This window comes from Choloepus didactylus, chromosome 12, assembly GCF_015220235.1.
Source record: "Choloepus didactylus isolate mChoDid1 chromosome 12, mChoDid1.pri, whole genome shotgun sequence".
Classification (NCBI taxonomy): Eukaryota; Metazoa; Chordata; class Mammalia; order Pilosa; family Megalonychidae; genus Choloepus; species Choloepus didactylus.
In genome coordinates, this window is record NC_051318.1 from 101,541,536 (window position 1) to 101,567,862 (window position 26,327).

A 26,327-nucleotide genomic window follows, 5' to 3' on the forward strand; every position below is an offset into this window, starting at 1 on the left:
CCCTGAGATCCATTTCAATTTTTTCAATTTTTTTCTCCAATCTTTCTTTTATTCTTTCACTTTCTGTTCTGTGGTCCTCGAGGATGCTGAGTCATTGTTTAACTTCCTCTGATCTTGTATTATGAGAATCCAGAGTCTTTTTAATTTGGCCAACAATTTCTTTTATTTCCATAAGATCTTCTATTTTTTTATTTACTCTTGCAATTTCTTCTTTATGCTATTCTAGGGCCTTCTTTATGTCCTTTATATCCTGTGCCATGGTCTTCTTCATGTCCTTTATATCCTGTGCCATGCTCTCACTGTTTGTCCTTAATTCTTTGATTAATTGCACCAAGTACTGTGTCTCTTCTGATCTGTTGATTTGGGTGTTTGGGATTGGGTTCTCCATTTCATCTGGTTTTATCATATGCTTTAAGATTTTCTGTAGTTTCTGGCCTCTTGGCATTTGCTTTGCTTGGTAAGATTCTTTCAAGTTATTAAAAACACCAATCTAATTATTCATATCTACAACTTGGTGGTGTACACTTTCCCTAACTAACCAACAGATGGCATCTGCGAGTCACCTATTCCCCTCAAGTCAGTTCTCCCCAACTTTGTCTTTGTGGTGTGTGTGGATCTGATTCTTGTGGAGTTCAATTGGTGCACTAAGTTTGGGTGTGTTGTTGGTGCTCTCCGCCCTGAATGTGGGGCGTGTGTCTGGGTGGTTAGGGAGGCAGGGCAGCTTTAATAATCAAACCTCCCAGGTGTTCCAGAGGTTTAAGGCAGTTGCAAGAGTCTAAGCCTTCATTTCAGTCTTGCCTCAGATTGTCTCTATTGCTGACCCACAAGTCCCCGGCATTTGTGTAGAGTCCCTGGAATTTCCAAGTGGGCCTCCCTTCCCAGCTGTGCTCTTCCAGGACCTCTGCTGAGGGAGGGCTGTGCCACATCACAAGTGTGCGCCAGCCCTCCAGGGAAGCCCTGGGCCTCCGGGCCGTGTAGGGGCATTCCCAGCCTGCTGTAAAGATGGTTGAATGGGGCATTTTAATTTCCCCCTTTTCACACAGCTCTGCCTTCCCAGGTCCAGGACAACCAGCTGTGGGTGCACCAAAGGCCATTGTCCACAGCTGATATTGTGATGTGTGTGCGGTGCTGCAGGAAAAACTCCCCATCACACTGGGTTTCTTGGCGCAGCTCTGGGCTGTGGGTTGGGCCTGGGCAGGAGCGTCCCCTGCCCACCGAGGAGCTGGCTGCTACGGGTGTGGTTTCTTTCTCCTTTTGCCTCTCCCCTCTGCACCCCTGGCCCTGAGGCAGTCAGCAGCGGGCTATCGTCCATGCCAGACACCGAGAGGTTGGCACAGCCTGCTCCTGCCCTGCTTCACTGTGTGGTTCTCACCATCTTAACTGCAGCCATTCCCGGGTTTTTTTTTTTTTTTAAAGGAAATAGTACGACTCCAAACCAACTCATGGTTTCCCCACACCACAGCGTGGCTGAGGGACTTTCAGCCAGCTCACTCACTCGTTTCAGAATGCAGACTCCCAGTTTCACCAAGTGCATGGTCCCTGTGGATTTAGCTGGTCTGGCTGGTGCTTCGCTGGAACTGCTATTCTGGGTCACTTTCTAGCTTTTATCTAGTATTTTTCATGGAGGTGTTTTTTTTTGCCCTGTCTCACCTAGCCGCCATCTTAGGTTCTCAGTGCATTTGCTTCTACTTCTGTCTAGTCCCTTTGAGCAGGCAGTCCTTTTCCCTGCTCCCATGTTCTTGTTAGAGGCAGTTGTACAAACTTGGAGTGACTTCCCCATTCTTCCTTTTTATTCTTCTTCCATGTCTAATCAGTTACCAAAGACTGTGGCTATTCTTTTCTTTTTTTCTTAAATCCACCATTTAGGAAGCATTTACCTGTGTCAGGCACCCGGCTAATGGCTTTCTATACACAGTCTCATTCAATCCTCAAAACCACCCTGGGAGGTTCTAGTCAGGGTTCTTGGTAGCAAACAACAGCGTATTCACACAGAAAAGGAATTGTTACAGAATCGACAGGAATGTGGGGGGCTGGCTTCAGGTGGTGTTCTGGTTTGCTAATGCTGCCGTTATGCAAAATACCAGAAATGGACTGGCTTTTATAAAGGGGGTTTATTTGGTTACGAATTTACAGTCTGAAGGCCATGAAAATGTCCAACTTAAGGCATCAACATGAGTATACCTTCACCAATAGAAAAACACTATTAGCTGGGAAGGCACGTGACTGGTGTCTGCTGATCCCAGATTGGTTTCAGCTTCTCTCTCAGCTCCTGTGCATTCTTCAAAATGTTGCTCTTGGGGTGTTTTGTCCTCTCGTAGCTTCTCCAGAGCAAAATGTCAGCAAAAGTCTGCTTTCAAAGGCCATCTCCAAAATGTCTCTCTCAGCTGCAGCACCAAGCTCCTTCTGTCTGAGCACTTATAGGGCTCCAGTAAACTAATCAAGGCCCATGCTGAATGGGCAGGGCCACAGCTCCATGGAAATAATTCAATCAGAGTTATCACTTACAGTTGGGTGGGTCACATCTCCATGGAAACAACTTAATGCAAATACCCCACAAGATTGGATTAAAAGATCATGGCTTTTTCTTGGGGGACATAATATAGCCAAATCAGCACAGGTGGGATCCTAGACATATCCTGAAACACTCCCCCGATGCCTCCGGAGGCTCCTTCCCTCCTCAGTGGCCCTGGAGATGCTGAGACCAACCCCAGTGCCTTTGTATCACTACCCCAAGATCCCAAGGACAGAAAGGTGGGTGACCGTCAACTGGCCTTGCTCAGAGCCCATGCCTATACCCTTGCTGCTGTGGGCAGGCAGACATACAGCCTCCTTTGGCTTGCTTCTCACTCCACCTGGGATTCACTCAACTTAGAAAGGAGGTTCAGACACTGGGCAGCAAAGATAACAGATGCCCACGAGTGTGTGATTATTGCCTGCACTTTATAGATGAGGCAGCAGCCTGAGAGCAGGTAAGTTTGTTGCCCGAATAACACAGCAAGGCAGTGGTGGAGCCAGGGACGGAGATCCAGTCAGCTTGTCTGCAAAGCCCACACTGTTATGCAATGTGCCTTCTCTAGTCCATTCCGGCTCTATTTCACAGCCCACACACTTATCCAGCTCCCGTCACCTCGTTTGGATTACTGCCTCCTACCTGGTCTCCCTGCTTTATGTTCTCCCACCTCAGTTCATCCTTCTTCTACACGGTTGCTAAGATAATATTTTTTGAGAACCATCTGCATCGAGTCAGCCTCTTGTTCAAAAACCTGTGATTCACCCCTGCAGAAGCTTTCCCTGACTCATGTCATTCCACACTGATCAGCTCCCTGAGCCATCGGTTGAATGATGCTGCTACCATGTATCACTGGTGTATAATTTATACTATACTATCTTACACTTAATAGGAGTCTCTAGCTATGGCATTTACATGTGACTTCACTAAGGGCAACCGCTTCCTTTGCTTTTGCAACTCAAAGACAAATACTAAGGCTGTGCATGTCTGAATCCCAGGACCCCAGGTTTTCACATTGTTACCTTCAGTGTTATTATTTTAAAGCCCTTCCCACCTGGTAATTCCTTAACAGCTTCCCAGAAATTTCCCCACTGCTTCCTATGATTCTCTGCTACATACTGTGCCTTACCAAGAGTGAGCATGTTGGAAAATTATTTGTTGATAAGGATCATAATTTTACTTCATTTGGGGGAAATGTTTTACCCGAGACTCCACCTGCAGAAACTGGAAGTTGAGGAAAGGTAAAAAGTGGTATTCTTTTCTCAGAGCTGTGAGGTAAGAGGAAATAGTATTGACAGCATGCTCCCCCTTTTCCCATAGAAATAATAAAGGTAACATAAACACGGAGCAGAACACGTAATTAGGTGCTCTGGCTGGCCAGGTTTCCTGCTTGAGCTTCCCACCGGGCAGTTTCCTTACCTGGTTCCTGAGTTGCCTTTATATGGCAGAGGACACCATTAGCGACTATGAACACCTGGGACCCTCAAAGACCTCAAGATCCCTCCACATCCGGATGCCAAGACCAGGAAAATGCCAGAGTTTCATCTCCACTCTCTATGCTCCAGTTCCCAGCCACTCTTTTTGAGCACCTGCCTGTTTTTGACTTTATGACATAGAGGAGGTCACATCTCCACACGGAGCACACAACTTGATGATCAACACATCCAGTAGAGTTGATAAGACCCGGAATTTATTCAAGGGATGCTCATAGGCAATCTGGTCATCTCATACATTCTGGGGATAAAGATACGTAAGATAAAGTTTCTGTCCTCAAGGAGTTTTTCTTCTAAGAGGAGAGACAGATCTATTCAACAAATAATCAGTGAACAATGGGATAAGACACTAATTGAAGTCTGTGCTGAGTGTAAGAAAGGCACGTGGAGGGGAGTGATCCACTCTAGTTTGGGCAGGGATTCCCAAAAGGCTTGCTCAAGGAGGAGTTGCTTGAGCTGGGATTGTTTGCCAGAAAGATGAAAGGGGGCAGAGCATTTCAGAAAGAGGGCAGAGAGGTGAGCCACTGAAAGAAAGGCTTAGAGTATCCCAAGCTGTTTAGATTCTGAAGATGCCTATTCAGCATCCATTCTCTCTCCAAACTTGCAGCCATGAGGAGGTATGACCGTCCTCACTCCCATATGCCATGATTGGACTTCAGCCAATCGGCATAACCCATTTCCTCACCACAGTTGGTTCTCAGAGAGACACTCTCCAGATCTAAGCAAATCAGCAGCATTCCTCAGAGATATTAGTTTCAGGGCTAGCAATGTCCAATCTGAAAGAAGCCCAGGTCTTTGGTTTGTTGATTGGAGGAAGAGATGTGCTCACTGCTATTGGATGTGGAAGAGAAAACATGTAAACTTCAGAGCTGCTCATTTCCATTTTGTTATCCCAAGGGGAGCTAATGAAGGTGTCACATAGAGCTAAGGAAATTGTGGTCTGTGCAAACTCTGACCAGGGATTAAGTGACTGCTTAAGAGATTAAGGACCTCCCTTCACCGTTTAAAAGATCAAGTAGAGGTTTTTGTTACTTGTAACTAAAATCATTCTACCAGACATGGCATCATTGACTTAGGGTTTGAAGGGTAGAAAGTGAGAAATGGGATTGTAGAGGTAGGTATGGGTTGGATCATGAAAGGCCCTGTCTGCCAAACCTTAAGTGTTTGGGTTCTATTCCAGAGGCGTGGAAAGCTCCAGAAGGTTTTTTGTTTGTTTGTTTTAATTCAGTTTTATTGAGATATATTCACATACCATACAATCATCCAAAGTGTGCAATCAACTGTTCACAGTACCATCATATAGTTGTGCATTCATCACTCCAATCTATTTTTTGAACATTTTCCTTGTACCAGAAAAAGTAAAAAGAATACAAAATAAAAGCAAAGAAGAACACCCAAATCATCCCCCCCATCCCACCCTATTTTTCATTTAGTTTTTTGTCCCCATTTTTCTACTCATCCATCCATACAGTGGATAAAGGGAGTGTGATCCACAAGGTTTTCACAATCACACTGTCACCCCTTGTAAGCTACATGGCTATACAATCGTCTTGAAGGGTCAAGGTTACTGGGTTGTAGTTTGATAGTTTCAGGTATTTACTGCTAGCTGTTCCAATTCATTAGAACCTAAAAAGGGTTGCCTATATTGCTTGTAAGAGTGCCCACCAGAGTGACCTCTCGGCTCCTTTTGGAATCTCTCAGACACTGAGACTTATTTGGTCAAGAAGATGTTCTCCATCCCACAATGCCAGGTCCAGATTCCTCCCCAGGAGTCATATTCCACGTTGCCAGGGAGATTTACTCCCCTGAGTGTCAGATCCCATGTAGGGGGGAAGGCAGTGATTTCACCTGCCAAGTTGGCTTAGCTAGAGAGAGAGGGCCACATCTGAGCAACAAAGAGGCACTCAGGGGGAGACTCTTAGGCACAATTATAAGTAGTTTTAGCCTCTCCTTTGCAGTAATGAGCTTCATAAGGGCAAGTCCCAAGACAGAGGGCTCGGCGCATCAAACCGCCAGTCCTCAATGTTTGTGAGAACATCAGCAACAATCCAGGTGAGGAAGCCCATCACCTCAACATCTCCCCCCAGCTCCTCAGGGGGGCCTTGCATATATATTTTTATTCTCTGCCCAAATTACTTTGGAATGTTTCGCTATTTCACGCTAACCTATGCAAACCTACCAGGTCTCTTCCTATTAAAAGTTCCATGTAATTATGGTATTTGAACAAACTGTACAAGTTAAGTTGTTTGCGGAATATAGATCTTGCACCAGCTAAACATCTCTTCCCTTGGTCTCACATGGAATTTGAAGTTTAAAAACATGGTCAGTATCGTCCTTTACCCTTTGGCCTGATTTGCCCTAGTCCTAACTAGATCTGCTTCATTCATATCTCTAGTAGAAGTCTGGACTCTTTTTCAGCTTTTTTAACAGTTGCTATATGCGCTGGTACTGACATTCATATCTACCGAGTTCTAGCTCTGAGTTTCAGGTGTCACACTCTGGAAGGTTTTTTAAGCCACATTAGAGAGTAACATGCTCAGAAGTTTTAGAAGACTATCCCAGCAGCATTGAGAAGGATGGCTTGGAGGGAATCAGGATAATTATTGGGCAACCAATAATATCGTGGCTTCTTTCTTTTTCTCTCCAGAATGTTCAATTTGTTCCATATCCCTACCGAATGCCATTGAGTTCACTGGCACAAAATCCTTTTCCCACAGTATCTGTTGCTCTTGAGAGAAATTAACGTGACCCTAACCAATTTTACTCAAGAGGAGCCACCTTTGATCACCAATATTTGTCTTGTTTGCTCCACAAGTCTGTTCTTTTTTGCCTCCAGTATTAGCTGCCAAGTAAATTCTATTGCTAGGAGAAATAAGGACACGTGTCTCTTCTCTGCTCCATTTTACAGGAAACTGTTCTGCAAAGATATTAAGCTTCATTTAATCTTCCTACTTGTCATGACTCTCCTCCCTCCTCATGCCTTGCACTTTGTTGGATACTGAGGGCTGCAGAGAAGCAGAGTAAAAACTCTGTTTCTGCTTAAAGCTGGCTTCCAATATAGACTCTGAGGATGGGAAGTGCTTTCCCCAGGACCGTGTCAATGAGGTCTTAAGCCTATATAATGACAGCTGGTTCATGTACGAATGCCTGGGTTGACCCTGGAAGTCTGTGAAAAGTTTTTACAAGTGTCAAATGTCTATTCGAAGAATTTCAGCTGTCATTCTGCCAAGACTCCAGGGACAGCATCAGAATTTTCATAACCACTCACCTTGAGTCAAGGTGTCTGAGGTTAAAGATTATCTTGTTCTTTGTTAGCAGAATCGTTTAGCTTACTCATGTATACAATTTTAGGTGGAAAATTGAGCTGAAAGCAGGCACTTGTAGAAAAATAGGTTATCCCATAAAGTTGTTGCAAGATAACCAATGTCCATTTCTTCATAAATCAGCTATAGCTGTATGTGAGAGTTTGGAACTGACTCTTCCAATTGAATAAATCACTTCGCCTGAAGTGGCAATGTATTTCTCACACACATGCACACACACACCGTTTCACTATTTCATATCACTTCTGGAAAATACTCATTCCCCATGGGTCCCATTTAATTCCTTCATACATTCTATCAAACATTATTTGATGTAGAAGATTTATAGCAGAATTGACCACATAATTGTGCAACCGAATCTGAGCATGGCGCTGACCTTTATTTTTAAACCAAATGCTTGTCACACCAACTCCTCTTCTCTACTTGCTTATTGTGCCCTAGAGCCAATGGCTCTCTGATGAGAAAATCAAGATACGAGCTGTATCGAGCTCTGCCCTTGATTTCAAAAGAGAGTTAATCATACCCAGCTTCAAGCTTGCTCTCTGGCACAGAGCAGGCACTCTCTGCATTCCAAAATGTTTTTTGGAAGAAGGAAGGAATGAAGCTAGTGTCTATGGACTTAGGAACTAGTCTGAGTTTCCCTGAGCTAAACTAAGGACTCTAATAGATTTAAGACCCTTAATTGTGTTGGGGATTGACTCACGTCCCCCACAAAAGGCACGTTCAAGTCCCAACTCCTGGTCTTTGTGTGTGAGCCTATTTGTAAATAGCATCTTTGAGGATGCTGTTAGTTAAGCTGTGCCCAAACTGAATGATGGTGGGCTTTTGTCCAATATGGATGAAGTCCTTATAAGCAAAGGAAATTGGTCAGGGAGCAGCCAGAAACCAGAAACAGAAGTCAATGGAATCGGTAAGAGAAAGAAGTTGCCATTTGCATTGCCATGGGACGGAAAAGCCAAGAACCAAGGATCACTGGCAGCCAGCCCAGAACGCCACAGTCTTTGGGAAGAAAGTAGCACTATACTGACATCTTGATTTTGGACTTCTCCTAGCCTCAAAACCATGAACCAATGAATTCCTGTTGTTCAAGCCAACCCATTGTATGGTATTTGTTTTAGCAGCCAGGAAAGTAAAAAACAAATGGCAAACTGAGAAAGAGTCTATTTTTTAAAAATTATGTTTTCAGTCAACAAACATTTTTGAGAGGCACCATCTTCTGGGAGCAGTAAAGACATTTCCTCTTGATCGAATGCACTCGGAATACCCCAGTTCTCTGTTGTCTAAGGAGCAAAACTTGTCAGTCACAGTTCTTTCCTCCGGCTTTCGGCCCAGTACTGGGAGGTCTGTGGTGGCATGAGACTTATTGGTAAAGAGAAAGCAAAAAAGGAACAGAAACATAAACTCCCTTCTTCCTTCCCTCTGTTCTCTCTCTGTTTCACCATAACTGTCACCATTTCCCTAGGGCTGTTTCCCACTCATGCTTTATCCTCCCCTGCCCCCCTGGTTCCTCTGCAGAAAATTGCAGGAGAGTGATTTTCCTCTGAAATCTTGATGTGTCTTACTTCAGTGCTTTGTGTACATGAAGACCTTTTGTAGCACCCGCTTGCCTGGGCTGGACAGAGCACTGGAGAGGAGTGGGGAGGGCTGGGAGGTGAAGAGGAAGACTAAGGAAAAGTCTTACAAAAGCCTGTGCCAGCTTCAAGCACAGGGAGTAGGAGAAAGGTCAGAAGGCTGCTTCCAGAAGAGGTCCTGCAGTGGGTGGAAACACTAGATGATATCTGTGGAAAGGGAGCAGGATGGTTAGCCCCTCACACTGGGAAAGTGAAGGAAATGGGTGATGTGGAAAATGTGCCTCCTGGTTGGAGACCCTGCCCCCCATGGGAGCTGGCCACTCATCCTGCAGCCTTCTTTTGGATTCCCATCTCTAGCTCTGTGGTTACTGGATTAGATGAGGCACCGAGGGCCACCTACATCAGAATCACTTGATATGCTTTATAAAAACTCAGATTCCCAGGCCACACTCTCAGCAAACCAATTCAATAGTTTAAGGATAGGGTCAAGGAATCTGCATTTTCAAAACATTCCCTGGAAATGTAAAATGGTGCAGCTACTATGGAAAGCAGTATGGCAGTACGGCAGTTCCTCAAAAAGTTAAATATAGAATCACCATATGTATCAGTCAAGGTTCTCCAGAAAAACAGAACCGATGGGTAAATATTAAGAGATTTATTATAGGAATTGGCTCACACGAACGTGGGGATTGGCAAGTCTGAATTTGGTTGGGCAGGCGGCAAGTTGGGAACTCGACCAGTGATGATGAAGTCTCCAGGAGAAGCTGGCTAGCTGAAGTAGGGATAGAAATTCTCTCTGACTGTTGAAGTCCCCTGTTCTCCCTTTAATGCCTTCAACTGATTGGATGAGGAGACCTCTAATTGCTGAAGGCAATCTCCTTTGCTGATTGTAGATGCAATCAATCATAGATGCAATCAACCATAATCGACTGACTGAGGAATTCAATCCAGGAAATACCCTTGCAGTAACAATCATACCAGTGCTTGCATGACCAAACTACTGGACACCATCACCCAGCCAGATTAGTGTGCCGTTAGCTGCCTGTGCCAGTTTGGATGTATTATGTCACTCAAAATGCCATGTTCTTTAATGCAATCTTCTGGGGGCAGATGTATTAGTGTTGATTAGGTTGGAATCTTTGGATTAGGTTGTTTCCATGGAGATGTGGCCCACCCAACTGTGGGCAATACCTTTGATTAGATTATTTCCATGGAGATGTGGCCCTGCCCACTCAGCATGGGTCTTAATTAAATCACGGGAGCCCTATAAGAGCTCAGACAGAAGGAGCTCACTGCTGCAGCCAAGAGGGACACTTTGAAGATGGCCGTTGAAAGTAGATTTTTGCTACTCCAGAGTTTGCCTGGGAGAAACTAAAAGAATACCCCCAGTTGCCTAGAGAGAAACGTCCTGGGAGAAAGCCATTTTGAAATGCAACCTGGGAGCAAAAGAAGAAGACACCAGCTGTGTACCTTCTCAGACAACAGAGGTTTCCAGACCCCATTGGCCATTCTTCTGTGAAGGTACCCTGTTGTTGACACCTTAGCATGGACACTTTTATGGCCTTCAGACTGTAACTTTGTAACCAAATAAACCCCCTTTATGAAAGCCAATCGGTTTTGGTATTTTGCTTAATGGCAGCATTAGCAAACTGGAACACTGCCTGTCAGTGGATATCCCCTTTGTTCTCCAAGTCTCAGAATGCTGCCAGGGGCCGCCATCCCTGCTGCTATGCATGGGAGTCACCCAAGGACCCAGGATCCCCAGCCCAGACTCCCACTGCCAGTTTAGGTTGCCGAGGACATGCCCGAAAAATGCATGTTGCCAACTAACTAGAAACAGCTTTAGACCCTTCTCTGGGTCTTTTTTCCCTGGGCTCACGCTCTCTCTTCTTGGCCTTCAAGGATAGTCCAGTCATTAAAAATAATCCCTTCAATCCCACCCCTACCTAAAAGCTCCATCCCCTGCTAAAGTGGCAGCCCCTTTCTGGGTCCAAATGTCAGCCTGTGGAACTCTGCTCTGTGAAAACTTTTCAAGTGGTACACAGATGCGGATAGTTGTGAGAGTATCTGTGTCTAGAGCCTCAACTTTTATACTTTTTCCTCAAATCAGTTAGCATGCGAATGTGACTGCATTTACATCATACAATCTCCTATTTCATAGCCTTTACCCATCCCCAAACTTACTGTGGTGCTATGCCCTGGGGCAAACAAAACAAAACAAAACAAGCCCTCCTGGACAACAACAAAAAGATATTTCAAAACATTGGTTAATAAGAATACCTAATATGTAAATCTTTCTGGTGTTTCTTGTCTTATACGTATTTCTGTTAAGGAAGAAATATAAAAGTATCTTGGCTCCTCTTAGGATGTTTTGAATTTAAACACCAGGTGGGTGGTGGGTTGAAAAAACGGCATTTTTTATTTAATGACTTTGCCTCTTTCATCTCCAGTCTTTTGTTAAAGAATGCATTGCTCTGGATGACAGCACAGTGAAAGCAAAGCCAAAGGCCTGCAGTAAGAGATACTAGGTGACCCAAATGGCTTTTCTCATGTATTTTAAGTGTAATCAGTTCTTTCAGCAATTCTCAAAACTCATCCCTGGCATGAATCATTAACTGGAAAGAAAAAGATGTTGGTGAAGCCAAAGAAGATAAAAATAGTAACTCTCAATCTTTTCAGGGCAATCAGAAGATTTTTCTAGTACAACCAAATTTTCAAAGTACTTTGGAAAAAAAACCCACTCTTAAACTTATTTTTTTCAGATTCAGTCACCGCTATTCAATAGCCACAACTTATCAAGTCATTAGAAACATCGTTTCATTTATAATCAATCTCCATCTACTTTTATTTTATAAGATGTTTATTATTTTCCACTTCCTACTAATAAAATATTAAATTATATTCTAGATCCAGACCAATTACTTTCTCTTTCATTAAATACGTAAGAAATTTGGGTTTATGATTCCTAACCAAACTAATGGAGCTATTTATGATTTTTATATTTGATCCTTATTGAATTGTTCTCAAAATTCAACACCAGAGTTCCACAGACATTCAATTTCCCTAATACACATACACACACATAACTTTTTTAAGGAATATCATATTATGTCTTTTATCAATTTTCTTGCTTCACAAAAACTTGTAAATCAAGCCACACATTATATTGAATTAAGTGGTAAGAAAAGCATATTGGTTTACTATTTGTATTCATAAGTTACTAAAAACAGATAAATTAATCACGTTAGATCCACTACATCATTTAAATCTTGACTACATGTCATAATCCACCTTACAAGATGTATTCCATTATATTTTTACGTTTCTCAAAATGCATATTAATATTTATTTGAATAGAAAAATGAAGTTATAATTTTTTTTCTGACAGAAAGTAAGTCTGATGGCCTGATAGATTTGACAATAGGATTGACTTAAATAATTAGGCTTTGGGGTGGACTTTTTCCATAAAAATCTGCAGCTCTAACATTTGAACAAAAGTACATTTAAGTTTTCTCGATTCCTTTTTAGTATATAGGGTTAAACAAAATATCTTTAAGTGGAAGAGTAACAGGTAAAATAGTCATATACTGGGTTTTTTATACTTCCCCCAAAACTGAGAAAATAAATTACTTTAATGACAATGTAAAAATCTTTCCACAAGTTAGGTGGTTTCCCATTCCTTTCCTTTCAATAAAATTGATGGAGGTCTAATATAATTTGTTAGCTAGTCATCAAAAGTAATTCTGGATAATAGACAACAATGTGCTGTATTTAAAAATAGCATTATGGAGATATAATTCACATAACATAAAGTGCATCATTGCAAAGTGTACAGTTCAATGGATTTTGGTGTGTTCACAAACTTGTGAAACCATCACCACAACCCATTTTAGAACATTTTCGTCACCCACAAGAGAAACTCTGCACCCCTTAACCCTTAGCTGTCACTCCTCCATTCCCCCCACCCCCACGGTCCTAGGGCAACCACCAATCTACTTTTTGTCCCTATAGATTTCCCTATTCTGGATGTTTCATAGAAATGGAATCATATAATACATGGTCCTTCATGACTGGCTTCTTTCACTTAGCAGAATGTTTTAAGGTTCATCTATGTTGTAGCATGTATCAGCATTTCATTTCTTTTTATTGCTGAATAATATCCCGCTGTGTGGATATACAACATTTTATTTACCCATTTATTAGTTGATGGACATTTGTGTCATTTCCACTCTGGCTATTACGAATAATGCTGCTATGAGTATTTGTATACAAGTTTTTGTGTAAACATAAGTGTTCATTTCTCTTGTGTATGTACCTAGGAGTGGAGTTGCTGGTTATATGGTAAGTCTATATTTAACCTTTGTAGGAACCTCCAGACTGTTTTCCAAAGAGGCTGCACCATTTTACAATCCCACCAGCTATATATGAGGGTTTCAATTTCTCCACATCCTCATCAACGCTTGTTATTATCTTTTTCATTAAAGCCATCTTAGTGGTTGTGAAGTAATATCTCATTGTGGTTTCAATCTACATTTCCTTGATGGCTAATGATGCAGAGTATCTTTTCATGTGCTGATTGGTCATTTGTGTATCTTCTTTGGAGAGATGTCTATTCAGAGCCTTTGTTCATTTTTAATTGGATTGTCTTTTTAATTATTGAGTTATAAGGATTCTTTATATATTCTAGATACAATTCCCTTATCAGATATATGATTTGCAAATATTTTATCCAACTATGTGGTTTTTTCATGTAACTCAGAAAGAGTTCAAAGAATTCAGTGGCATCTCTATGACAAAACTCCCTCCATTCCCATTTATCTATTATGTGAATGAGGTTTCTTTCTTTCTTTTGAACAGCACTGTGCAGTTTTATTAACCATTCAAGTGCAGTAGCATCTGGTAAAATGGGGACAGAATTGGGATTTAAAAGTGAACAGATATTCAGCATCTATGGTTTAAAGAAGCCACTACATACTCTTCTCACAAACATATTTTCACGGAGCCAATATAGTCCTAGCCATTAACCCAGTACACCAAGTGTAATGAAGTAGAAAAGATGCAACAAGAAAAACAGCTACATTAGAAAGACTTCAACACTTTAGAAAAAGAGTAAAACACTCTTAGTTTCTCCTCTTTAACCCCTAAAACAACATCATACAGTCTAGATCTACCTATATAGTCCTACATCAACTTCTAGAATATTTGTCAGGAGGGAAAAAATAAAATGCCACTGGCCAGTACAGTCTTTGGATATTTAGGAAGGGGAGAGGGAGAAAGTCAGTTCTCAGAACAAATTATTCAGCCTCTGTCTCATCAGGAGGATATTTGGATTCTTTGGTTGTCCTCATTTCTTCAATATGCCTGTCCTCTTCTTGAAAACGCTCCAGTCTGGCAGTCATCTATGCCTCTTGGTTCTCTTTGTTGGCTTCCATTTTGTGGGTCAGTTTCTCTTCCACCATTTTACTGAAGTTGTTGTTCTCTTCTATTGCTTTCTGAAGCACTTCTTTCTCATGCTCTCATTTCTCAGTGAGCTGCTTTAAGACCTCAGCTTCATGAGACCTGCATCTTTCTTCTGCAGCTTCTAACTTCTTTTGAATTTCCTCCAGGGAAAGATCCTTTTACTTTGGAGGCGAAAGGGGAATTCTTTTGACTGAGGATGGATTCTTTTGACTGAGGGCTGAGAATCAGCTTGAAGGCCTGGCCTGAGGTAGGCTTCCCCAGTTCTTTCACCTGGATATCAGAGGAAGCCACGGTGAAGAGAAGACAAGAGACTGGCCGTGTATTTTACGCAATCTACTGTTAAGGAAAGCCCTGCTCAGTTCGAGCGGTCTGGCCACACTCATAAATGAGGTTTCTTATCCCTTACATCTACAAAATAAAATACAGGAAAAGAATTGATCCTGAATCCTGCTTAATTCTACAATAAATCGTTATTTATCCATGGAAAAATGGAAATATAAAAACCCAGCCTTGTTCACCTCCAATAAAAATTTTCATTAAAATTTCCAGTTAAAATTTTACTTTTCATGTTTAGAATTATTTGTATAAATTTATAATATATTTATATGGTTTTGATCTATTGTGTCCTAAGAACAATTGCAATGATCACTTAATCTAAAAGGAACTTTTTAAATTAGCGCTTTTATGGTCTTAGCATATTAAAAATTATAAAAAATTAATTTGTATATTTTTTTGTTTCAGATAAGTTTTAAAGAGGGATCAATAAAAGATTCTCAAGCATAAAGGTATTTACAATAAATGTCAATATTTACAGGATGCATGAACTCAGACTTTTTGAAATATTTAAACTCATCTGAAAATCTGAAAGGGAATACCAGTTTTTCAAAGCGCTATATGAACACAGGAGTCAGAGAGCCATTTTTCCTACAGGCCTATCCCTTACTATTTTGATCCCCTTCAGAATGCCCATTCTTGGGGGTTGGGGAGTGGGGCTCAGCAGTCTTGAATTTCCCTAGAGCAGGTGATAGTCCTCAACCTGGGTTTCTGACAGCTGCAGCCTTCTGAGATTGCCTGTAAAATCCAATTTGCACATGTGTATATGCCTCCACCCCTGGAAGAGCCATGTTCATCCAATTCTTTATGGGGTCTGTGGCCTTTCATCTTTTAGGACACATCATTTATCTCATGTTAGGCCTTTCTCTTGGATACCAATTACTTACCTGTCGCCTCTACCACACTTGCATCATCATCCATCTGTTGGACATCGTTTACAATTGGGTGGATTCTCCAAAGGATTGCCCCATCCCAGGAAGTAGGACAAATTCCAGATGCCAGTGTGTCCATTACATTCTAAAGGAATCGATTTAAACAAATCCGGACCTGCCTCTCTTTCTTTTTAATTCAGTCATTCAACAAATTCTTATAGTATGCTTCCTAATGGGCCAGGGACTGTTGAAGGGTCTAGGAATACAATGGTGTATAGACAGACAAAGTCCTTCTCTCCTGCTATTTCTATTCTAAGGAAGGGAGAGAATGAAATAAAAAAGATTATTTTGGGTAAAGGGAGGTACCATGAAGAGAATAAAGCAGGGTGATATGACAGTGAGTGTTACAGAGAGGTGTGCTAATGTCAAGTCTTATGGGGAGGTAGGGTAAGACTCTTGAAGCAGCTAACATTGGAGCTGAGGTCTGAATGACGAGAGGAAGTAGCCAGGTAGTGAACACAAGTGGCGCAAGGGCCCCCAGCAAGAAGGAGCTTGGTGTTTGGGGGGACTTTCCAAGCCAGGGCTTAAAAACTACTGAGCAGGAAGAGAAGTGAGGTTGGAGAAGCATTTTATCCTAAGTGCAATGGTAAACCACTGGTGAATTTTAAGCAGGGGAATAATATGATCTGGTTTACAGTTTTTGTGTGTTTTTTTTTGTTTTTTTTTTTTAATTTACTCTGGCCATTGTAATAAAATGGGTTGTATGAGGCAGGGTGGAGAGTTCAAGAGAGCAAGTGGAGAAACTAGTTACGCTACTGCAATGGTAGAGGCCAGAGATGAGCATGATTTGGACCAGGGTGGGGATGGTATCAAGCAGAAAACTCAGGATAAACTCTGGAAGTGGAGCTGACAGGAGTTGATAATGGTTTGGGTGTGAGTTGTGAGGAAAAGAGATGAATCAAGGTTGACTCCTAGAACTCCTAGTTTTGGACAACTTGGTAAATGATGGGGTAGATTTAAAGATATTATTTGCAAACCAAATCTAGTCTTTATGTTGGCCATGGTATGTTTGGAATGTCTATTTAAGTGACAAAGTGGATCAGGCATGAGATTTATGAGTCTGGAATTCAGGACAAGGACAGGGCACAGATAATAATTTGGGAGTCAAGAGCCTGGGGATGGTATTTAAAACCATTGTGGGTGGCTGGATAATGGCTCTCCAATTATGTCCACATCCTAATTTAAGTCACTGAATTTGTGGTAAGTTGTTCCAGCAGCAATAGGGAACTGATACAACCATGGAACTCGATGAAATCATCTAGAAAGAGCGCTGATAAAGAAAAGAAGCACTCCAAATTTGAGAGGTCAAATCCAGGAGGATAAGCCATTGAAGAGTGCAAATGTCTTAGAAAGAAAACTGGAAAACATCGTCTCATGGAATCTGAAAGGAAGCATATCAAGGAAAGAAAAGTGGCCAACTATGCTGAATGCTACAGAGAGGCAGACTGAAATGAGGGTGAAGAAATGATCATTGGATTGGGCAAGATCAAGGTTTCTCAGATCTTGTCAAGAGTGGTTCCAGTGGAGTGGTTCTTAGGATGACTTGAAGAAAGAATGGGAAATGAGGACAAGGGGATTGTGAGTCTAGACAACTTGTTTGAAAAGTTTTGCTGAGAAGAATAGAGAAATTCTTCCAGCTTTGGCTGGAAGTGGATTTGCAGCCAGGAGAGTTGTATGTTTTGTTTTATTTTTAAAATGGGACATACTAGTACAGGTTGTATGCCAATGGGAAAGATCCAGCAGAGAGGGAAAAAGATGGTGCAAGATAGAGAGGGTAAGTGCAGGAATGGAATCCTTAATAAAGAAAGAGAGGGTGGAATCTACTCACCCCGACATTTAATAGAGGCATGGACTCTTTTTCCATTGTTACAGAGTAAAGTCAGAGAGCTTAGACAGAGATGCCAGGAGGCTGGTAGATTTGATGGCATGAAGATGAGAGAGTTTCTACGCTACTGCTTTTATTTTCTCACTAAAGTATGATGGGAGATAGGAGACTTACTAGAGAAATGTAGTCGTGTGTCTCCAATCAGCATGTTTTTGCAATGTTTTCTTGCAAAATTCAAAGCAGGTATGGAGTGGGTGAAAAGTTGGAATAGTTAGGTTGGGGTTTTGCCTGCCAAGAATGAGAGAGGGGCAAGGGAACCAAGGGTGTCTGCAGGGAGACTCTTAGGATGATGGACTATGGGAACTTAGCTGTGAAAGAAGGGAAGTGAGAACATGAGGGAGATAATGAATAATAATAATAATAATAATAATAATAATAATGATAACAGTAAACCGGATATAGTGGTGACTTGGAGCTGGGCATTGTTTTAAACTTTTTATGTACTGTTACCTTTAATCTTATGACTCTATTGGAGAATGAAGTGTTATGGTCAGTGGACTGGACGTCTCCCATGAAGTCAAGAATACTTGGGGTGGGAATATTTGAATAAAAGAACTTGGAGCTTAGGTGGACAGACTTGGGTTCGATCTGCCCTCTGTCACCTGTTATAACTGCAACTACAGGGAATGCACTTTACTCTCTGACTTGCTGTGGCATAAACCATCAACTCTCCCCACCTTCTTATTGCCAGTTGAGTTTTTGTTACCCGCAACCCAAAGTCCCAACAAACACAATTGTGAGCATTAAGTGCTCAGTGTGTGGCACACAGTGGATGCTCCATAATTATTAGCTGTCATCTCTCACCCCTTCCAACAATGACCAGGAGCCTGACCTTGTCCTGGGCCCAGGAGAGGTGTGTTCTGAGGATACAACAGCTCCCCATTACATAAAGGCTCTCAAGCATGGCTCTCTAGACCATCCTGGCCCTGACAATTGCCCATGTTTCCAGCCCAACCTTCCTGACTTTCACTCTCTCCTCAAACTTTGCCCTCCAACTTACTTGAGGTTCCCAGAAGAGGCCAGGGTTTCTCCAACTTGCACACGCTGTTCCCTCCACCTGGACTAACCAGTCCCAGGCTCCAGATGAGCAATTCCTCCTTCAGACTACCTTGCTGGACATCCCAGCTAGACTCAGGTGAGGATCTCTGGGTCTCACTGCACTTCAGGTATCTCCATAGAGATAACTGATGGTTTTGTTGAGTGCCTGTCCCACCTGAGGATGCGGTGGCCGGTGCCCCGAGGGCAGCCTTCCCTACCAGTGACAAGGTACATCGGGTCAAGGCTCCATACCCAGGTCCTGTAATGTTTGCATCTCACTTCTCTGCTGTAAGCCTCACTAGGCTGCTCCAGCCGTACTGAATTTCTTTCACTTCCCTAATGGCCATGCTATGTTTCCTTCCAGGTCCTTGAACCCACCCCTTCCCCCAACACTCTTTAAACCAATGTAACTTGCTAGCTCCTGCTCATCCTTCAAGACTGTTTAGACAACACTCCGTCCGGGTAGCTTTTGCTGTATGACCCCTCCGACTCCAGAACAGGTTATGTACTTCTCCTGTATTCCCCCATCACAGCTCTTGACATCATCATGGCACTGTCATTGCCCGTCCTTTTATCTGTGTCTAGCCATCCGTGTGATCCTTGGGGATTGAGAGGTCTGTGTTGTTCAAGTCTACGAGTAGCTCAGAGTTGCCGGGACCCCACTTAGGTTCTAATTACCATAAGGCCTGGGGTGAGGTGAGCCAATTGCTACCTCTTTGGTGCCTCTCAGGGGATGAGCAGATGCTCCCCGGAAGGTAGATGTCTGGGTGACAACCGAAAGTGCCAGCAGATCTTAAGAGGACCTGTTCCGCGGGAAGGAGCTAGAAATATGTCATTGTAGGCCTCACAACTACCCTGGAGATAGGTGTTATCTTCCCCATTTAATAAAGGGGGAGTCTGAGGCTCAGACACTGTGGAATGCCTTGTTTCAGGTCCCACAGCTGAAAGTATCTGAATCCCCTGTTTGAGGTTACCTTAGAGAATTTCTGCCAAGAAGAGAGGTGGTAAGGAGCTGCACTGTGTGTTCTGAGGCAAGTTGGTTGCACCATACAGCCTTGGCTGCCAAAAGCCTGCTTAGAAATGCATTTCAGCAAGGCCCGTCGGAGTGTTTGGACACCTCTGCGTATGATTTTTCTGACCTCCAGAGTCCTGCCAACCCAGTCACACCACATAGACCGTGGCAGCTTGGCAGCTAGCCCGGTAGCTTGGGAGTGCTGCGGGTGGGGGTGGTGGGGTTATCACATAATGAGGTACCCCACACCCCGGACCTGGGCTCCTAACATTCGTTCCATCATTTAATCACAACAACTGCGTTCTCTCTGGAGCAAGCTGAAAAGACTGGATTGCTAGGGACAGGAAAGCGGTAGGGACCAGAGGCAAGTGGATCTGGGTTCACGCCGGGGGGGAGGCGGGCTCGAGCACCAACCACCTGTATGACCTTGCGCTGCAAACTTGGCCAGATCAACCTGCTCGCTTTCCACCTCCACGCTCCCTCAAAGACACGCCTCTGAGGTTTTCTTTTCCCGCTGGGCAGCAGCCTGAACCAAGGGAGTAACGACGGCCTGCTCAGCCGAGGTCTTCACTCAGTTCCCCGCCATAGAGGCCGATCCGGTCCCCGCCTCGGCCGATGGTCCCAGAGACCGCCGAGTTGCCGAGGTCGGGAGCGCAGAGCGGGCGACAGGTCATTCCAGGACAAGGGAGCGGAAGCTCGACAAACTACAGCTCCCAGACGCCCGCGGGGCACCATCCAGCGGCAGGGCCCGGCGCATGCTGGGAGCGGCCCTGCCTCCCGCCGAGCCTCATTGTCAGGCGCTAAGGCCAGCTAGCCTGTGCGCATGCTCAGTTTCGGCCCAACAGATTCAGCGTTTTTTTTTTCTCGTCCGCCTCTTCTCTATCAGGCCTGGTCGGGGCAGGCTTTTCCCCGCCCCACCTTCACCCCATTTACAGGGAATTCCGAAGGGGAGGGGCCTGTGGCAAGCGCGTTCCTAGTGGTGTGTACACACGCGTTCACAGAGGAATCAAGAGGGAGGGCGTAGAAAGTAGCAAAGACAGGAAGAAGCTGAGAGGAAGGGAAGCGCATGCGCCCCAGCGGCGTCTCGGCGGGGCTCCCGAAGCGGCAGAGGGGCGAGGCGGAAGTGGGTACTCGCCCAGCCTCCAGAGCCCCGCCTCCTTCCCCGCGCCGGCGTCCCGGAAGTGGAGCCGCCCACGCGCCCACCAGCGGCCGCCCCCTGCTGTCGGCCCCGCCCCGGCTGCCCCGCCCCCTCTGGCTGCCCGCCCCCTCCGCCGGGGGTGGCGCCCTCGTCTCCGTCCCGGCCGTGGCCGTTTCGGTGCCCGGATCCGGGAGCGCGGAGCTGTTCCCCGGAGCTGCGGCCGGGCTATGACCGCCGGTTCCTGGCGCCCCGCTCCGGCCACCCCGCGCCCTCGTCCCAGCCCGGCGCCGCGGCGCGCCCCTTCCTCCGATGGCGGCCGAGATCCAGTCCCAGCCGCTGACCCGCAAGCCCATCCTGCTGCAGCGGGTCGAGGGGTCCCAGGAGGTGGTGAACATGGCCGTGATCGTGCCCAAAGAGGAGGGCGTCATCAGCGTCTCGGAGGACAGGTACGTACCCAGTGCCCGCGCCCCACGCCCCGGCTCTGCCCCTGCGCCCCGCGCCCCGCGCTCGGGCTGTGCCGCCGCGCCCCGGCTCTGGCTCCGCGTCCCGCGCCTGGGCTGTGCCCGGTGTCGCGGCTCTCGCTCTGCGTTCCGGCTGTGCCTCTGCGCCCTGCGCTCCGACTGTGTCCCCGCGCCCCGGTTCTGGCTCCGCGCCCCCGCGTCCCAGCTGTTCCCCCGCGCCCCGGTTCTGGCCGCGCTCCCCGGGCTGGGCCTCCGCGCCACGGCTCTGGTCCCGTGCCCCGGGCTCTGCCTCCGCGCCCCGCGTCAGCTCTGGGCGGGTTCCCCAGCTTGGCTTAGAAGGCGCATCCTGATGGTGCCGGGCGGCGGCCCCCAGTCTAACGGTGCGCTCGCCACCGCACCTTGCTCGGCCTGCGGATGCAAGCGGCGCAGGAGGCGCGGGCCGCAGTTATGCGCGCGGGGAGATGCTACGAGCCGCTCCCTGCGAGAGGACCAGGGCTCTGGGGTGGGCTCTGGTACGGTTCAGGGCTCCAAGCCCAGAAAGTAAGGGCCACTCCCTTCTCCCAGACCTTCGCACCGAGTCCTGATCTCCTGGACGTCTTACCCTGAATTCAGTGAATAGTACAAGTTGTGAAAAGACTAACTTGGGGCTTCTGTGTGGTGCCTTCTTTGCACCCCCCCCCCCGTCTCCACCTTTATCTCTTGGTGCTCAAGGGGAAGCGCCTAGAAATACCAGGCACCAAAACTGTTAAGTGGCTCCTGAGTTCCTTCTCTGCTTGCTTCCTTTCTTTTTGCCCTATTTTGCTTAATTTGCAGAAGCCGAGCTAAGTTGTTCTTCCTTCAGGGTTTCCTCGGATTTTTCAGACAATAGTGTTTTTGCTTCAACTTAATGTCCTTTATGCAGAAAGAAGGCCGACGATGCTAATTTCCAGAGACGTGCCGCTCAGACACAGTAGTCAGTATCTGGAATTGTTATATTGATATCAGCTAGCGTTCTGAAATATCCAGAAAGGTACACGAGAAGGGTCTTTCACCTTTAAACAGTAGTTAGGTTTTCTTGAGGTAAGTTCACATGCTGCTGAGGTGCGGAATTCTTCCTGACTCCTAAAATTGCAGAGGTAAAGCAACAAAATATTCATTACTGTCTCTGTAGTCGTTTCAGCACTTTGCATACAGCGTGCCCTCAAAAAATTTACCTTATAGGTCTGTTCATAGCCTGGGTTCTTCAGTATAACTCGGGTGAGTTTATCAATGAGCTATTCTTGTCTGTGTCATATTCCATACAAATGGGCAGATAGCCCTTGATTCATTGCCTCTGCAGATCGGATGGAAAACATTGTAAACCTACACCAGTGTCAAACAGTCTAAAACTGTCAGAAGAAATTCAGGACTGAAACTGAATCTGTGGATGCAGGGATCTTTTGAAATTCACAAAGAAGCCTTATGAATTTAATTTTTCCATGACAGGCAAAATCCTATTACAGGGACTGCTTCTGGACCTAGAAATTCTCTGTTATAGAATTGCTTTTAAAGGAATATGTCAATAGATGTCACTTTCCCAGTCTGTAACTACTGGAGATGATCCTGCTCAACTTAACTGTTCTAGGAAATTCATAAGTGAGTTCAGTTGAATCCAAACTAAATTTCATATCAGCTTTGAAATTTTTTTGCTTCAGTTGGTGGTTTGGGAGTAGAGGTAGGTTTTTGTAATTTAGGGGTTTTGTTTTCTTTTGTTTTAGAGTTCAAATAATCTTAGAGACTACTTGTTCTAACAGCTTCATTTTACAGATGAGGACATTTAGGCCAGATGGGTTCTTACCTGCCTAAATTCATGTGGTTGGTCTAGATCTTAAGTCTCCTGATTGCCGTTCTAGCACATTGACATGAAAGGAAACAGCTTTAGTGGAATGTATTTCAGAGTATTTGGAGATGTTAAGGTAGGGGATATGAAAGAAAAAAAAAAAAGGGTAGATTTCATTTGCTTGGGACAAAAGAATTTAACTGTATCTCAGCCTAATTTTCACTTTCCTACTTTACAATGTAAATGATATAAATGATTTTGTTATAGAGAGTTACTGTGAAATAAGTCCTGGATGATTCTTTACGCATATTTTCTTACTATCGAGTCAACAAGTCTTATGTTTCTGTGGCCAAATGCAAAAATAGCTTTATGATTTAGAGCTCAGTTTCTGTTATGGTTTTCACTAAAAGAGAATTGATCTGCATTCTTGCCTTTTAAAATCCAGTGTCAGTGTCTCTTGACATAATGCTAAAAGTACGAAGAGCAAATATTGATTTTCTTCAAAATCTGCAAAGCCGTTACCATTAACTCTTTGTGCTAGAAACCAGTAGTCTTAATTTCTGAACTATAAGGTTAAACCACACATAATTTCCCCTCCCTGAATGGCAGTGTCCCCAAATTCTTATAAAACTCTTAGTTCCTTTTTCAACCTCTGATTCCCTATAATTCCTACCTTTGAGCATTCTTAACATTTTCTGTTGTAATCAGTATTATAGATACTTCATGTCCATTTCTCCTCTCCTCTGTTAGTCCCTAACAAGCTCTGTCTGTCTTATTCATTGTAGTTTTGGTTCATTCTTATTCTTTACGGCCTAGCATGGTGCTGGGCACACAGCAGACATCAATACACATTCCTGTATCAGTCATTGATTTATTTTTGTTGTTGTTCCTGAAAACACAGCATCTTAACTATTGTAGACATTTATTAGATATGCACTGAATGAATTTCGGCCCGTGAAAGCCTTATATGCACAAATGTACACCTGTGAGAAAGGGATTGGCCTGGGTGGCCTTTAAGCTGCCTTACAGCTCTGGAAGTCTGAATGTATTGCTTCATTCATTTGATCAACAAACATTTCAGTTCCTGCTGTGTTCCAGGCACATGTGCATGCTACGTTGATGAAAATGACAAGGTCCCTGTTCTCAAGTTGCTCACAATTTAGTGGGGTGGGGAGAGGGGGGATTTTAGAGGAATTTTATTTGTGTTTAAGAAAACAAAAGCACAGCCTCCAAGAATTAGTATTGAAACAGATTTTCAGATGGGGAAGTGCTACCTTCCATAGCCCTGATTGTCGCCTGAATTTTACCATTTTCACCCTCCGGCTGCTCTCAGTAGGGTGGTGATAATACTCTAATCTTCAGGCCCAAGAGTAGATAAAAACCCTCTCCCTCTGTTCATCTTAGCATAGTTGAGACAGATGGGAACTTTACTTGATCCCAAGGGAGGAAATATAAGGGAACATCAAAACAATCAGGCTTGTAAGTATAGACTTCTGATGCTAGCATGGTACAGATCTTGTTTGGCTCTTTCTTTACTTTGGTTGTAGTTATTTTCTAACCTCAAAGTACATGCCCAACTTGGGTACTTTGGGTTTCTCATTTCCTAGCTTCTGGACTATCTTTAAGTGGATGCCATTTTAACGTTCCTTGCTTGGGTGCTAGTTCCTAGACATTCCGGCTCTATTTTGGTCAAGACTGATGTCTAGTTGCAGCTTACCTGGGTCCCTTGTCCAGTGGCAGCGTCTTTTCTACAGGCGATGAAGATCAGGAGGGATCCAGCCCCATCCAGACCTTTATCTTTGTAAGCCCTTTATTTATATATCTTAACACAAGGCCACAATTTTAGCATGCATACCGAGATTCAATAACTCTACTATTAGAGTTATTGTTAGTTATAAGAAATTGTTCCCTCACCAGGCATCAATACAATGTGTTGCAGACAGGTTCAGACAGTGCCCCCTGGGGTGGCAGAAGAGACGTTCCTTTACTTACGGTGGCTAGAGAAGAAGATGGAGGAGCTCTCTTCTGGAGGGGTTTTGCAGGATGAGTAGGAGTTCATGTGAAGAAGCTAAGGTAGAGTAGAGGAAAGGGCGTTCTAGGTAAAGGGGGAAGTAAAACTCACATTCATGGAAAAGTACCATAACAGACTGGTTAAGGGTATAGACTCTGGAGCCAGTCTGCTTAGGTTCAAAACTCAGCCTTGCCCCTTACCAGCTGAGTAACTAGCTAATCTCACTGTGTAATTTCTTTGTACCTTAGCTTCTTTGTCTTAAAAATGAAAATAAGAATTACTTACCTCCAAGTGCGGTTGTGAAAATAAAGTGAATTAATATTTGTAAAGCTTTTGGACTCGAGTCTGGTAAGGTATAGATGTGTTTTTAAATAAAGCATAAAATAAGATCAAGTATCTGGTCATGTGCTAGGTGCTTTGTGTCCCATAAGTCAATCTCACAATCACCCCGTGAAATAAGGGGTGGTAGTTACAGTTTCCAGATGAGAAAACTGAGGGTCAGAGTAACTTTCTTGAGGTCATATGGCTAGTACTTATCAGTGCCAAGGTTAGAGCCAGGTCTCTTTCAACCTGGACTGGTGGTGGGATGGAGGGATGGAGGTGCTAGTGAATGAGGCTGGAAAGGTAGGGGAGCTGGACTGTGAGGAGCTTGGCTTGTGGGTGTACTGTGAATGGCAATGAAGTGACATGAGAATGAGGTTCCAGGCAGAGAATCTCGGTACTGGTGCAGGGGATGGATGGCAGTGAGAAGGGGCTGGAGGTGGTGAGAGATGCAAGGCACATGTTGTGACGTTGTGATACCAGTGCAGAGAGGGAATGATTGCACCTCATGGGCCTGGCTCTTCCTCAAGTCCACTGAGCCCATTTCCGCTCCAGAGCCTGTTGCCTGAGCCTGGGTGCTCTTCTCTCTGATATTTGCTATGGCTCATTCCTTCTCCCTGTTCAGGTCTCTCTGGACTGACTCCTCCTTAGGGAGGTGTTTCCTGATTCTCTTTCTTTCATCTCTTGCTTTATTTTCTCACAGCATTTACCACTATCCAGAATGGTACTTACTTTATCTCCTTTGCTGTCTGGTTCCTGCGGGAGAACATAGACCCCTTGAGGGCAAGGGCTTTGCCTGGTTTGCTGCTGATTGCCCATTGCCTAAGCGTGCCTGACATGTAGTAGGTGCTCAGTAAATGCTACTTTTAAATGAATAAATTGCATCAATGGAGGCAGTGGTCACGAGGTTGGGAAGAGAAATCTGGTTGTATGGTGAGGGAAATTAACCAAACTTGCCAGTGTTACCTTACTATGTCAGGCAGGAATGCTGGTTTACCCTGCGATCATGAACAGCCACCATAAGTTCATCTCTTGCTTTATT

At 44.4% G+C, this 26,327-nt stretch overlaps 1 protein-coding gene and 1 pseudogene across 2 annotated transcripts in view; one reads left to right on the forward strand and one right to left on the reverse strand.

Moving 5' to 3' along the window:
* Positions 1 to 13,610: 13,610 nt before the first annotated feature.
* Positions 13,611 to 15,610, reverse strand: LOC119506936 (annotated as a pseudogene).
* A 5,115-nt stretch (positions 15,611 to 20,725) lies between these two features.
* Positions 20,726 to 26,327, forward strand: part of WDFY2 (WD repeat and FYVE domain containing 2) — a 204,084-nt gene continuing 198,482 nt past the window's right edge. The window contains exon 1 of one of the 2 annotated variants that reach the window (XM_037800667.1): positions 20,726 to 21,140. In XM_037800667.1, coding sequence (XP_037656595.1) covers positions 21,004 to 21,140 — 137 coding nt within the window. In that variant the 5' untranslated portion in view covers positions 20,726 to 21,003. The remainder of the gene's footprint in view (positions 21,141 to 26,327) is intronic. The other variant, XM_037800666.1, reaches the window with a different exon arrangement.